The sequence below is a fragment of the Diplotaxodon limnothrissa genome, linkage group LG2 (assembly GCF_057381915.1).
Source record: "Diplotaxodon limnothrissa isolate DT_005_m linkage group LG2, D_limnothrissa_male_GT1.1, whole genome shotgun sequence".
Lineage (NCBI taxonomy): Eukaryota > Metazoa > Chordata > Actinopteri > Cichliformes > Cichlidae > Diplotaxodon > Diplotaxodon limnothrissa.
The window spans coordinates 11,346,750-11,360,422 of record NC_140597.1 but is presented as its reverse complement, the minus strand read 5'-3'; the positions used below and the strand labels follow the sequence as shown (position 1 = coordinate 11,360,422).

The 13,673-nt window shown below is 45.0% G+C and overlaps 1 protein-coding gene across 1 annotated transcript in view; it reads right to left on the bottom strand.

Moving 5' to 3' along the window:
* Nucleotides 1-13,673, bottom strand: part of mgat4b (alpha-1,3-mannosyl-glycoprotein 4-beta-N-acetylglucosaminyltransferase B) — a 138,982-nt gene that overhangs the window by 28,611 nt on the left and 96,698 nt on the right. The window contains exons 8-9 of the mRNA XM_085360731.1: nucleotides 6,084-6,159; nucleotides 2,819-2,933 (exon numbers count right to left, since the gene is read on the bottom strand). Coding sequence (XP_085216857.1) covers nucleotides 2,819-2,933; nucleotides 6,084-6,159 — 191 coding nt within the window. The remainder of the gene's footprint in view (nucleotides 1-2,818; nucleotides 2,934-6,083; nucleotides 6,160-13,673) is intronic.

Below are 13,673 nucleotides of genomic sequence, written 5' to 3'. Positions count from 1 at the left end.
CTCTTCAAGCTCAGATTCAGTTTTCCCTGATATCAGTTTTCCATCACTTTTATATCTTGATAAAGTCTTTCTCCACAATGTCATCGCACGATGACACGGCACGATGTCATCGCTCTTCGCTGACATCATCCCGATCTGGTGGGAAAAAGTTGAGATGAGACTGCAAAAAATATGCAGTGATATTCTGGCATTCATGTTCTCAGCAAGCTCAGCAGGACAACCGGCACGAGCGTTTCCCGTTACCGCGGACTCAGCTGGATTCAGCTGTCGTGTCCTGGGTCGTATTTGTGAGCTTTGCATCTTTCTGGCCTGTTCTTTAGTGTATTTAGTCTGTTCCTAGTTCCTGGTTGCTTTAGAGCAGGGGTCCCCAATCCCAGTCCACGAGGGCTGGTGTCCTGCAGGTTTTAGATGTGTCCTTGATCCATCACAGCTGATTTAAATGGATAAATTACCTTCTCAACATGTCTTGAAGTTTTCCAGAGGCCTGGTAATGACTAATCATGTGATTCAGGTGTGTTGACCCAGGGTGAGATCTAAAACCTGCAGGGACACCGGCCCCGGAGACCAGAGTGTCAGACTTGTTTTACTTTGTGGGCCACATGCTGCCCACTTTGAGCTTAAATGGGCCAGATGAGTCAAAGTCGTTCTCTCAATCTAAAAACGTTTAATTACACATTTAATCCCTGAGGTAACTAATCAACTGTAGCAGAAATCTGTTACTTCTTTACTTTGGTGGTGTCTGAATGGCGATGGAAATGCCAGTATAGTATGAGACGCTGTAAAAATCTAATCCCTCCTTCACTTTTTCCACAGTTGTCCAGTCGGCCGAATTAAGACTCTTTGATGGGCTGATTCTGGCCACCGAGCCGACTGTTTGACACTCAGTGCTTCATCCTACTGTGTCATTCCTCCAGTATTAAGTCCATTCATGTGTTTTCCCAATTTGGTTATCATTCTTCCTGCTTTATTTTGAAAGTCAGTTGTTCCTTGTACTCTGCTTTCACTTGTCCTCCCCTGTGTCTTTTTCTTTGATTTAGTTCAGCTGAGTTTTGTTCTCTCAGCTGTTTCCACTTCCTCTTGCTTATGTTTATATAGTCGCCGTCTCCTCTTGTCCGTCATCAGAGCGTCTGTTCTTCATGCCCCAGAGTTTTCCAGCCAGCTGTTTTGATCATGGTGATGTCACATGCTGCTGTGCTGAACTGCAGAACCGTCGCTGTGCTTTCCTCCATTTAAAAAGCTGAGAAAAGTTTAACTTTTAAAATGCAAGCGCTGTTCAAATCAAACTCAAATCACGATATTCTCATCCTCTCAGGGGTGGATGTCCTGAGAGAATGAGCTAGTTCTTGTTCTTGGGTACAGGAATAAAATTTAGCAGTCAGCTAGTCTGGATCACGCTAATGGCTAATTAAACCTAAATATGATGACGTGTAAGCAAAGACACCCCCACAACATCAGGCCTGTAACACCTACGTGTGAATCTGGCCTGAGAGAGAAGCGAAAGAGGATTTTGCAACTGAAGCAAACCTGGCTGACGACAGAGAAACAGAAGGCACGGCTTTTTATTTAGAGTGACACGGCTTATGGAAAAAAACGGAGGTTTGGGCAGCGAGGTGGTGAATGCATTTCCCTCGAGACTATGACTCAAAACAAAGAAAAGGACTGGCATCAGAGCTGAAACAGAAAAATGGCAAAAGAAAAAGAAGGACGAAGGCGGAGGACGAGGAGAGCCCGGCATGTCAGCCCAGGATGAGAAACTACGATTATTGAAAATAAAAAGCATCCATCAGTGCTAATTACAACTTATAAGTTTAAAATATTAAAGAAACGAGAGTAAGTGGAAGGCTGAGAGCCTTTTTAAAGATGTAATGCATTTGCATTTATGGTTTTTTTCTAATCTTACTGACCACTCAAAGCACTTTAGCCTACAATCACATTTTAACCATAGACTCATGCAGCACTTTGTTCTACATCACTGATTAACGCAGCACTCATGTCTGTCGACTGTTTATGGGGACAGGCAGACCTGAACTAGCCTGCAATGTCTCAGCGCTCCAATGTACAGACATCATGTCACAAACGGAAAACTGACTAAAACAGGAAGCACATTAACCAGTGAAAGCAGAGGATTAGACACTACTTCATCAGTGCTCTATTGCTGATTTTTATGCTACTTATAAATCTTTATGAACAGTTCCTTTGATAATGTCTCTGACTGGAGTAGGCAGCACAGAGCAACCTCCACCAACCACTCCCCAATCGGTTGGAGAACAGACCTTTTTCCCTAGTAGGTAAGTGTCATTTATTTATACAGCACATGTAAAAGTCAAAGTGCTTTGCGATAAAAATAAAAACCTTGGGGGTCATGAAAAATTTATGTATTTACATAAAGTAACGCAACGATAACCTGATCCAGATAACAGCCAGGGTACATCGCTCTAGTGGTTCCCCTGTGTCTGCCAACCAGTCGCTGAGCCTGTGTGACTGAAGCCTGGCAGAGCGAGAGGATCACCACCCATCAGCTCTGACTGAGGTCGTACGTTTTATCAAGCCAGCTAACTCACAGAAAGCTTGGCTGTCGAAGGCGTTTGGCAGCGACACACTTTGTGCGCTGTGCTGACCGTGCGTTTGTAACTGCACGCTGTGTTTCAGGTGTTTGTTCACCTGTTTGCTGTCCCTTCAGAAGCTAAAGGAGACAACACCGGGAAGTTCTCAGAGATGACCATTGAATGAACAACAGACCCTCCTCTCTGCTCCTCTGCCATCTGGGGAGGGGGGGGTGTCTCCTCCACCCTTGATGGAGCCGAGCGCTGTGACTCACCGATGAAGCCGAGCTGAGAGAACTCCAGGATCATCCAGTCCTCCGACGGCTGCTGCAGCGCAAAGTTCTTCATGGTGGTGAAGAAGTTTGGGCGAGCGACTATATCGTCCTCTAACTGCAACAGAGAGAGAGAGATAGAGAGAAAGACACAGTTTAGTTTCCTCCTTTAACTGTTTGTGTGTGTGTGTGTGCCCTCCAAAACAAAAAACAAAAGCCTGCTTAACGTTAACACGCACGAAATGCCAAAATGAAAAACCGCCTCAATGAACTCCTCAGATGAAGATCAAAATAAATGTGCTGAATGTGAAGAAGCAAGAGGGGAACAGAGGGAGAGGTGAGGTGGAAGCAAGAGGCAGATCATTTAAAACCCTCCAATCAGACATTTTCACAAGAAGTCTGGATCTTGCTTTTTTATTACTTATAACACAGATAAACATCCATAAACCTGTTCAGGACATCACGGAGCACAGAGCCAGAGGAACTCTCTGGAGGTTTGTAGCATTAAAAGTCAGTCACAGTTCAAAGATGCAAACATAAACCGGTAAAAGACAAACGGTGGCTCCAAAAACCATCAGACTGTGAGAAAAATGTCAATAAAAACTCAAGAGTTTTTATTGTTATTAAGAAATCGATGCACATGCAAACTTTAACAGGGTTTCCGCCTCTCGCCTCGTCTCAGCGACGGAATCAGTAAGACTTCAGCAGAGAAGCCAGACTCAACATTTCTGCTCCTGATCTCAAACCAGCAGAAGACGCTCCACAAACGCCAGCCTCCTGACACACGTCTTCCCGTTTCGTCCCCGGGGGAGTCGACAGAGTAATTACCTCCTCCACCCCCTCGCCTCACCGCTGCTCCGTGCAGACAGCGAAAACTCTGCAAAGTTCAGAGAGAATTTAGGTGTCAAAACAGCGTGTCGGCTCCGTGTTCCTGTCAGAAAGCTTCGTGTGGGAGCAGCCGAAGCTCCGCCGCCCCCGGCTGAGATGATGTCGGCGAGACTGCTCCATCACAGGAAAGTAGCCAGAAAAATAACCGGGCTCAGCTCCGGCAGGCAGACCAGCGTTCAAGTCTGCGGCTCACAACAGCCCAGCGCACAGAGCGCCACATCCATCTGTAGAGCTTCCTGCTCGCCATTCTGTCCGAAAATGCTGGAAAATGCAGATTTTATTTGCTTGTCACAAACACCTCCCGCCGGCCTCGACCTCTGACATCACCTGTCTTCAGGTATTCTGCTGCGTCTTTGAGGAAAATGTCATCTTTCATCATTTCAGTGGAATTTATTCGTCTTTGTGATGGTTTCACATCTATTGGTCGTCACTTTCTGTATTTTCGTTCAGTTGCTCTTTGGTTGACATTCGAACGCCGAAGTAGGCTGGTTTTATAATTCAGCCACATTCAGGAACAATCAGGCTTTGAATAAACAACATTTCAACAGCATTTCACAGACGTCACCTTTAAGCAGTAAAAAGTGTGCATTTTTCTTTAGTTTTTACACCGATTATTTTAAACTAACACTCAAAACACTCAATAAATTCACCACGATCACAAGCAAGCCTCGTCAGGTGAGGATGAGGAGGGCAGGAAGTGAGAAGTGACCAAGAGAATATGATCCACATTCAAAATAAAAGCCCTGAGAGCCGAAAAGTCAAACAGAGCTTCTGAAAGTGTGATCTGATGCTCTGAACAGAACAAAAGATCAAAACAGAAGAAGCCGTGAAGAAGAAGAACAGAAGCCAGAAAGAGGAAAAATAAGTAAAGAGGAGAAGGAAGAAGAAGAAGAATCCAGGGAGGAACCATTATGAATAAGAAATGAAAGAGAAGAACAAAAAGAAGGGAGAAGAAGAAGGACAAGGAGATTAAAGGGCCGGGAAATGTAGGATAGTTTGGTGTGCTTTTAAACGCTGCACTTCTCCTCTGCTGCTCCGCATCAGCAGCTTTATCATCAACGAGCTCAGATAATTAAAGGTTAGCGAGCGTAACGAAGCGGACGGCAGAGCCAAAGACATGAAGCCTGCGCTTTTAGGTTTCATTTAATTTTTATTAGCATGAGAGAAAATATCAGAAGCAGGACGTGACACGGGACGCTTTTAATTCATGAGCTGGTGAGACGCACCTGAATGCAACACCGGCTTCAGTGTGAAGCCGGTCGGGTCAGGCTGTTTAATTTCATATATGTTTATGAGGTGTTTTTAAGACCTCTGGAGGACGCCGGGTTGTCTGCAGGTCGCGAGGAAGCAGGTGAGCTAAAGATCACTTCCTCTCATTTCCTGTTTATTCAGATAAACGCCTTTCTGTCCCACATGTCGAGGAGGAGGACGAGGGACGAGTCCTTCTTCTTTTCATCTTTAAAGGGAACAAAGGCTCTGTGACAGCCTGACCCAAATGTGACCAGACGACGAAAAATGAACTAAAACAGACAAAAAGATGCAACCTGAAATGACCACAGACTCTTCTTCCAGCTGCTCCCTTTAGGGGGGGGGCCATAGCGGGTCATCTGCATCTCCTCCCATCCCAGCATCCCCCTCTGCATGTCCTCCTTCACTGCATCCATGAATCTCCTCTGAGCTTTTCCTCTTTTTCTCCTTTCTCCAGTTGACCCATCCTCCCTCCTCTGCACATGTGCAAACAATCTCAACCTCTCTGACTCTGAGCTGTCCCTGTGATGGACACGTTTCTGTTCCCCTCCACGATGCTCACTCCCTGTGAAAATGTGACCTCGGCCTCCGTCTCCAAACCAGACATCACAGCCACAGACGCCAAATCAACCAAAATCTAACGAAAAATTAAACCTAAAGACCAAAATACGGAGTAAAGAGTGAAAATATGCAAAATGATTAGAGTTGTGAAAAAGCAAAAAGGAGATCAAAGTCCTCCCAGGAGCTCTGCAAACACACGAGGACGTGTCATCTGAATTTACACTTACATGATCCTGATCATTTCTGAGCACGCCCCCTTCTCCTTAATCCTGCTTTTCCAAAAGCAGACTAGTTTTAAAGGAAAGATCCAGCAGTGAGCATAATTTTTATTCACCACACAGCAATGAATCATTTACCAGAAAATCCACCGATAAACACGCAGCGTTCACTCTGACGTGAAGCGGAATGAACAATTTATCTCAACTGTCAGCTTCATTCATTTATCTTTGGCCCCACCCCCAGGATTTTGGCACAAACACATGAAACGACCGAAATGCTTAAAAATAACCACAGACAGAGAGAAAGACCAGCGGCTGCTCGCCGAGCTTCTTCTTCTTCTGTTTCTCTTTACCTGGACGTAGTAGGTTCCTTTAGACTGAGCGTACATCATCAAGAAGCAGTAGTCCAGGTTCTGCTTCGTCCTCCACCTGAAGAAGAGGGGGAGGAGTTAATGTGTTAATGCAAGTATACCTGCACCTCTTCTTCTGAGACACACACACACACACAGTTACTGCACATGCACACACGCCATTGTGACATCATCCATTGGTTAATGGGTTGCTATGGAGCTGTTGCTATGCTGGTGTTTTAAAGTTGGATGTTACGGTCGAAACGAGTGTAAGCGACTTGTAGCTCCGCCCTAAATCACACTCTGCTGTTTCATCCTTTCTCCCCTAAAATCAGCGACTGAGACCAAAAGGAAGACTGACCAGAGGAGTCGCCCCCTGCTGGACATTAGAAAGACTGCACATCCCCTGTCCACATGTACCACGCCTCCCCTCAGAGAGTAAAGCAGGACATCTCCATCGCTGAGCAGAGGTGGAGGGTTACACACACAGATCAGTCTGTTTCTGTTTGAGACTGCTCACAGCCTTGTGGATGTTCTCGAGTAACCACATGTTTTTCAAGTGTATTCTTTGGGCTCTTCTACGGATACAAGCGCCATTTACTTTCACTGTAGTTAAGGAAAGTCAGTTTGGCAAAGCTAAGCAAGTCAAACACGACTGTGTTGGATAAACAACGCTGCAGCCCAGAGGCAAAATATGTAGATGTGATTTTGGAGTGAACCTCTCCTTCTCAAGTACGTGTGGTCTTATAAGTGGCAAAGACAAGGCAGCGTGTATTTGTTTCTTCATGAAAGTCAATTATCCAACGAGAACCACAAAGGTCCACAAAACAACCACAAATGCACAAAAAAGCTACAAAATAGAGAAAAATAAGACAAAGAGGCAAAAACAATGAAAGAATGAAAATAAATGAATGAATGACCAGAGGGGGGGAACTGTTCCCTTAATCGTGGAGCTGATCTCATCGTCTGTTCACCTGTAAAATGCCTGTTTGTGGAATAAAAAACACTGAATGTTTGTGTGTTTACGCTGCTCACACACACTAAACAGGTAACAACTGTCTCTGACACACACAGAGGAAGCACATCCAGCAGGATCAAGGTTGTAGCTCTGCAGGTTTCCATCGACGCCTTCGGCCCGCAAGGTGGGAAAGAGAGCGCGCCGCGAGTTTCAGGCGCTCGCAGAAACAGAACAAAGCAATCAGCGGTGAACTGAATCGGTGTGTTCACAGACGAGGTTTGCTAAACACACAGCTCGATATTTACAGAGCGAGCGCTCAGCTGTTTGAGGTGTCAGAGCTCAGAGGGTTCCTGCTGCTGCATGCGAGTTTACCGCCGTCTGTTTAATGCTCGATAAGTTCTCAGGAAAAAAGAGAAATCGATAATGAATTCTTTATTTTAACAGGGAAGTCACTAAAATCTGATTCATAACTTATACACTGGTAACGGTTTATATGTTGACACTTCATCAGAACAGGGCGGAGTGATCAGTCTGCATCCACAGACCGTGTGACCATCACACAGATACAGACACCTGCTAATCAGAGCTCAGTGATGATGTCATTAAAAATGCTCCAACAGTAACAACTTACTAGTTACTGTTACGTCTCTCTAATCACCTTTTTCTGAGCCTCAAAGACAAAGGTTAGAAATCAAACCAAAGGACTTGTTTTCTTCTTCTTCTAACTTCTCCCTTTAGGGGTCGCCACAGTAGATCATCCCAGCATGCTCCTCTGTCACGCCAACCCTTTGCATGTCCTGTTTCACCACATCCACAAATCTTCTCTGAGCTCTTCCTTCTGCCTCGCAGCTCCATCTTTAACACCATCCCTCCTCTGCACACATGCAAACTTCCATCCTGAGCTGTCCCTCCCAACAAAACTCTCCAGCTCGGCCTTCTGTCCTTTTGGCAGTGCCGCCGTCTCCAAACATGGATTACTATTCAGATTTGGATATTTTAACATGTTGTTTTCGTTCTTTCAGTGATATAGTTTGATGCTTGAGGGTAAAACAGAAGTGAGGTTTTATGTTAGTGCGTTTAACTTTTTTGTGTCATTAAACATATAAAAGCAGAAGGATGGTGCAAACAAACGAGGTCAGATTTGTCCAGAAGCATAAAAGCTCCTCATGTGTCCATCCACACTGACCAGTGGAGGTCTGCAGCTTTGTGCAGTGAGCAGGAGCACATGATCATAGTGCCAGAAAAACATCCCACACATCTCAGGGTCAAAATAAAAAAAAAAAAGCATTAAAAGATGCAATTTGTTGAAGGGGTTTGTGCAGCATGTGATAAACACATGAGGTGCCACTCCTTCAGTTAAGAAAACCCATCCACGCCTCCATTTTCTCTTTATTGCGCATAAAAAAACGATCCACGCTCATCTCCTCACGCGGCACTTTAAAGGCTTATTTTTACTGTTGGGAGTCAATAGACTTTTTATAATCCCACCGAGGTCTAAGAAACAATCCCGGGAAAAAGAGGCTTTTATAGCAAAACAGTAAAGTTAACACAGAGGCTTTCTTGTCTCGCACTCCCTCGCGGCGATCGGCGAGGCGATTTAAGGCGACAGGGAGAGTCAGCTGGTTCTACACGCAAAGACTCGAGTGTTTCCAGATAAAACAGAAACGATTCTCTGGCAGCTTCTTTCACAAAAACAGCAGCAGCGTGACCAAAGAGGCATCACTGCACTTTCACAGTGCTTCCACGCTGCGTTCAGTCAAAAAGGCCAAACACACAGCTTCTGAGCAGAGACGTCATTCATGCTTAACATCCTTTAAAGGTCAAACCGTAGAAGCTCACGTCACTGAGATTATTCTAAAACAAACACGACAGACAAATTAAAAACTAAAAAAACAAACTTAATGACGCCTTATTGCAGCTATAATCACTTATGATCACATATTTACAGCTAAGCGTTAATCATGTTTACTCTTTACTATAAATTCTCCTGTGAGAATGTAACAATATTACAGCTCAGGTTATTATATTATTATTGTTATCAGTTTACACACTAGGGGCCAGCAGTCTCAGAGCTCCAACAAGCTTCAACAAGTTCTTATGTGAGTAAGAAAAACTGAAGTTTGTGCTGTGTTCTTGAATCAGCATCATGACCATGTCAACTCCTCTAAAGCAGGGATGGAGAACTCCAGGCCTCGAGGGCCGGAGTCCTGCAGGTTTTAGATGTGTCCTTGATCCAACACAGCTGATTTAAATGGCTAAATTACCTCAGCATGTCCTCAAGTTCTCCAGAGGCCTGGAAATGAACTACTCATTTGATTCAGGTGTGTTGACCCAGAGTGAGATCTAAAACCTGCAGGACACCGGCCCTCGAGGCCTGGAGTTCCCCACTGCTGCTCTAAAGGACTTCCTTAAACCTGACCTGTGGTCATGTTTATTTATGTATTTGAACTTTATTGGTAACTGCTGCATTTCAACACAAAGATCTGGACTTTCTCTTCCTTACACTTTCCAAACAGAAGTGTGCAGTCATGCACGATGCCAGACTCGTGCTGAGCAGCTGTGGTGTTCATGGTCAGAGTGATGTCACAACATCTGCTTGAATTGAAGGAGACGATACAGATACTCTGCCAGTCAGCCACGATAGCTCATGTAACATCGTCTCATATCTTGTTGAATTCAATTGTTTAAATCCACAAACACGAGCAGCACAGCTCAGCTGGTCAAAGCCTGATCACAAAGAAAATGGAGCTCATAGTTGAAACGATTGTCACTGATTTATAAGCGATTCCTTTTCCCACGCGGCACCGCTAATACCAACCTTAAGGTTCCCATAACTGCTGAATCCTTGTTAACTCTTCTTCACTTTTACTTGAGTAAAGAAGTTAAATCAGTGCTTTAACTTTAACTGGAGCATTTTTAACACATTTATTGCTGCTTCGACTTAAGTGATCATCGTGAGTGTTTTTGCCACCTCTGCTGTGATTTTTGTTCCTTCTCGTTCTGCATCCTCGTTTATAATCGTGGATGTTTGAGAAGTTCAGAAGTAAAAACACAACTTCCAGGTGTTCTTTTTTTCACGAAGCAAGAGAAACAACAGCATTTATCCGCTGCTTTCTATTAATAAAAGGTTTCTTATCGAATGCATGAATGATTGTCCTTCATTTGAAGAACATAAGTGGACAAGACAATGCAGTTTTTGTTTCCTTCTTCATGAAAGTCAATCATCCCATGACAAGCACAAAGTGTCAGGAGTGGTGACGTGAAGAAGACCCGAATGCAGGACAATGAGGCAGCTGACATGAAGATAAACACATTTTTATGACCAAAGAAAAACACCCAACAACCAGGATACTGAATACAAGTCCACAAATACACACAAGGAGCTAAACTGGGGAACGAAACAAAGATGGACAAAACAGAAGGGAAGGAAAACTGAGAAAGACTGTGGAGACTAATGACAGTAAAATTAAAGAAAATTATATCATAGACTAGAAGTCATCTTAAGAACAACAATAACGTTACCAGAGTCACAACTTCAACTATTAAAACAGCAGAAAAATCCAAAAGGAAACTAAACGCCAACATTATAAACCCACAGTCCAAAACTCAAAAGATATACAAAGGGCGAAAAAACAAGTTTTAATAGCATCAAAAGCCCACAAAAAACTAAAGCAGTGATAAAGAGAAACAAAATCACTACAAAGACACACAGAAAGACCAAAAAATACACAAAATATCCACAAAAACAAACAACAACAAAGAACCATGAAAGAAGCACAGAAGACATGGAAACAACATAAAACAACCATGAAAGCACCACAAAAACAGACCCATCAGCTTCATACTGTACAAAGTATTTTCACTGTTGCATTGATTGGATGTAATCAGAGTTTTTCTGAATTAAAACAGGCCTCTTAACCTTAAAAGCTCCTGTGTGCGTCTAAATGGAACCATAAATATGATCAAATAAAGGTGCCTTTATTGTGAGCGCACAGGTGGAGTGTTCTGGGAGATGAACTGAATGAACAGCAGTTAGCTCGCGAGGGTGGCCGCCTGACTCGCGTCACCATCTTCCTCTCACACCGAGAGCATCGGGCCTTCGGCGGGAACCAAATTACGGCGGCTATATGCTCGCATGCAAACTGCGTTAAAAAGGAAGAGTCAGCGCAGACGTGTTCGTCTTTTGCTCGCTCAGACTCTGAAGTGTTTAAGGAGCAGACAAGTTCTGCATATTAAAGTCCATTTTCTCCGAATCATTAAGTTTTCAGACTGATGTAGTCCCTTCCTGACAGCCGTTCGTCTCACTTAAACTCTGAAGAGCGTGGACACAAATCCATCACAGCTGATGTATTAGCTTCTGTTTGCAGGAACGTTTCACTTTGCGAACTAATTGCTCCCATGATGCTTTAGGGTAGAGGCTGGGCTGATGTGGTAAATCTGTACACTTCTCTAGTGGTGCACAGGTGAACAAACTAATTTCAAACACCTAAAACCAAGAACTCAAACCACACAAAACAGGTTTTCGTAGCTAAAGCTAACAAAATGTAAACCTATCCTTGTGATTTGTAATATGTTAAGTTAAGTTTTTGGTACCTAAACTTAACCAGTGACTGAAAGAAAAAAAATTAATTTGCAAAAAACAAAACTAGATGCAAAACATGAAGGCCCAAATCTGGATGCTAGCCATGCAGGAGGATGCCCAGAAAGGAAACAACAGGTGGCATGAAGACGACCAGTGGTGTAATATAACATAGTCTAACTTTACTAAAGCACAGTTTAAATGTACTTGTAGTATTTATTACTTTTCATTCTTTTTTTTTCTTTTCTTCTTTTTCTAAATGACATCAGAAACAGCAGTATGCGACATTACGTGATGGCAGAGCTTCAGTTCATCCTTTGTCATTTTTTTTTTTTTTTTTTTTTTTAATAAATAGGACAGGGGGAATGAATGAGAGAGAGAGGGGGAGAGAAAGAAAGAAAACCAAAGGGGAGAAGAGACGGTGAGAAGGGGGGGGAAGAGAGACAAAAAAAAAAAAAAAACTCCTGGGTCACCTGTATGGAGAAAAAAAAAACAAACAAACAAACAAACAAACAGAGGAGACAGCAAACAACAAAGAGCAACATAATAATAGAGAAAACAAAGCACCATCACAATAAACTAGCTAGTCATAGATATCAGTATTTACTAAGTAATAAACAATATTGTGCAGCACGCAAGATAGACAGCGCACAGTGTGCTTTGAGGCAGCAGCCAAGAAAGCTTTAGTCCGCGTCTGTGAATACCCATGTGTGCATACCTGTGTGGATCAGCATGCTTGCATTCCAAAGGTTTCTCCATGTAATGATCTGCTAGGGAGTGTGGGGGGGCCTCAGCCCCGTCCTCCAGGGTGTGAAGCGGGTATGGAGGAGATCAAAACTCCAGACATCCAGAGGCCCCCAGAACACAAAAGACCATGGAAGACCAACAGAGGGGCAGCCGCGCCACTGTTCCAGTAAGAGCTGAGGAGAGTCCCAGATGAGGGCTCACTCAGCAGCCGCGGAGCAGAAGCCAGGGGGGGTTGCAGTGACGCGCCCGTGAGCTCCGCCGGCCCCCAGCTGCGCCTGAGTGACCGAGCCCTAGGCCGAGAGGCCGGGGGCACCCCACCTCCAAAGGGGGCCCGAGCGAGCCCCAGGCCCCAGGCCCCGACAAGCGGCCGCCAAGGAGTGAGCCGGTGTGTACCCGGACGCCCACCCCCAGACACAAAGAACCACCAACACACCGACACCTGAGGGAGTCCGCCACCGGCAGGGGAAGTGGTGGTGGGTGGAGATAGGCCTCCAAACCTTGGAGGGCCTGAGGTGTCCCCAGAGAGGTGGCGTCTGATACCCAACCTGACATATAGACACAGACATACAGGCACACACAGACACAAACATCCATTCCCACCCTCATGCTCTCATATGCACTCACTCCACACTCAACCAACGTGGAGACAGACATAAAGAGACGCTGTACACACAATCACACTCCCCAAGCGTACTCTACAATCCGGGTCTAGGTACCCTTGCCCCTGGAGGGGGGAATTGCACCCAGACCCAGGTGGTGTTACCCTTTTCCCTGCGGTGGGGAGAGGCAGACCACCCCGACTCCGCAGCAGCAGGGAGGCCCCACACCCCAGTCGGACGGCCAACTCCTCCTACTAGCCCTCCCGCTCCAGCAGGCCGCAGAGAATGGGGGTGGGAGAAGACTCCAAACCTCCCTCCACCCGCTCATTGTAGTGTTGATGCATATGTGTTCTAAGGTGCAATTAAAACCCAGGAGGGCATGGAGCTACCTGCCAAGGAGCAGCAGGTAAGCGCATAGTCCCTCCTGCTAACCCTCAATGACTAAGTGTATTTAAAATTGAGAGGTGGGCAACGACGTCAGGGGTGAGGTATACACCCTGATGGTGATTTGGACTCCGTGATTGTGCCCACCCCCAAGATCCTATATGTATGTGTAATGAGAGTGTGAATAATGTGAATGTCTAAGATGTGGGATAAAATTGAGGCAGAGGCAGCCAGAAGGGGACAGGGGGGGGGGTAGCCTCCTCTGCACCCTGGTGACATACCCCCACTCCAAGGCCCTGCATGTGTGGGTGGTTGTGGAGGAGCGG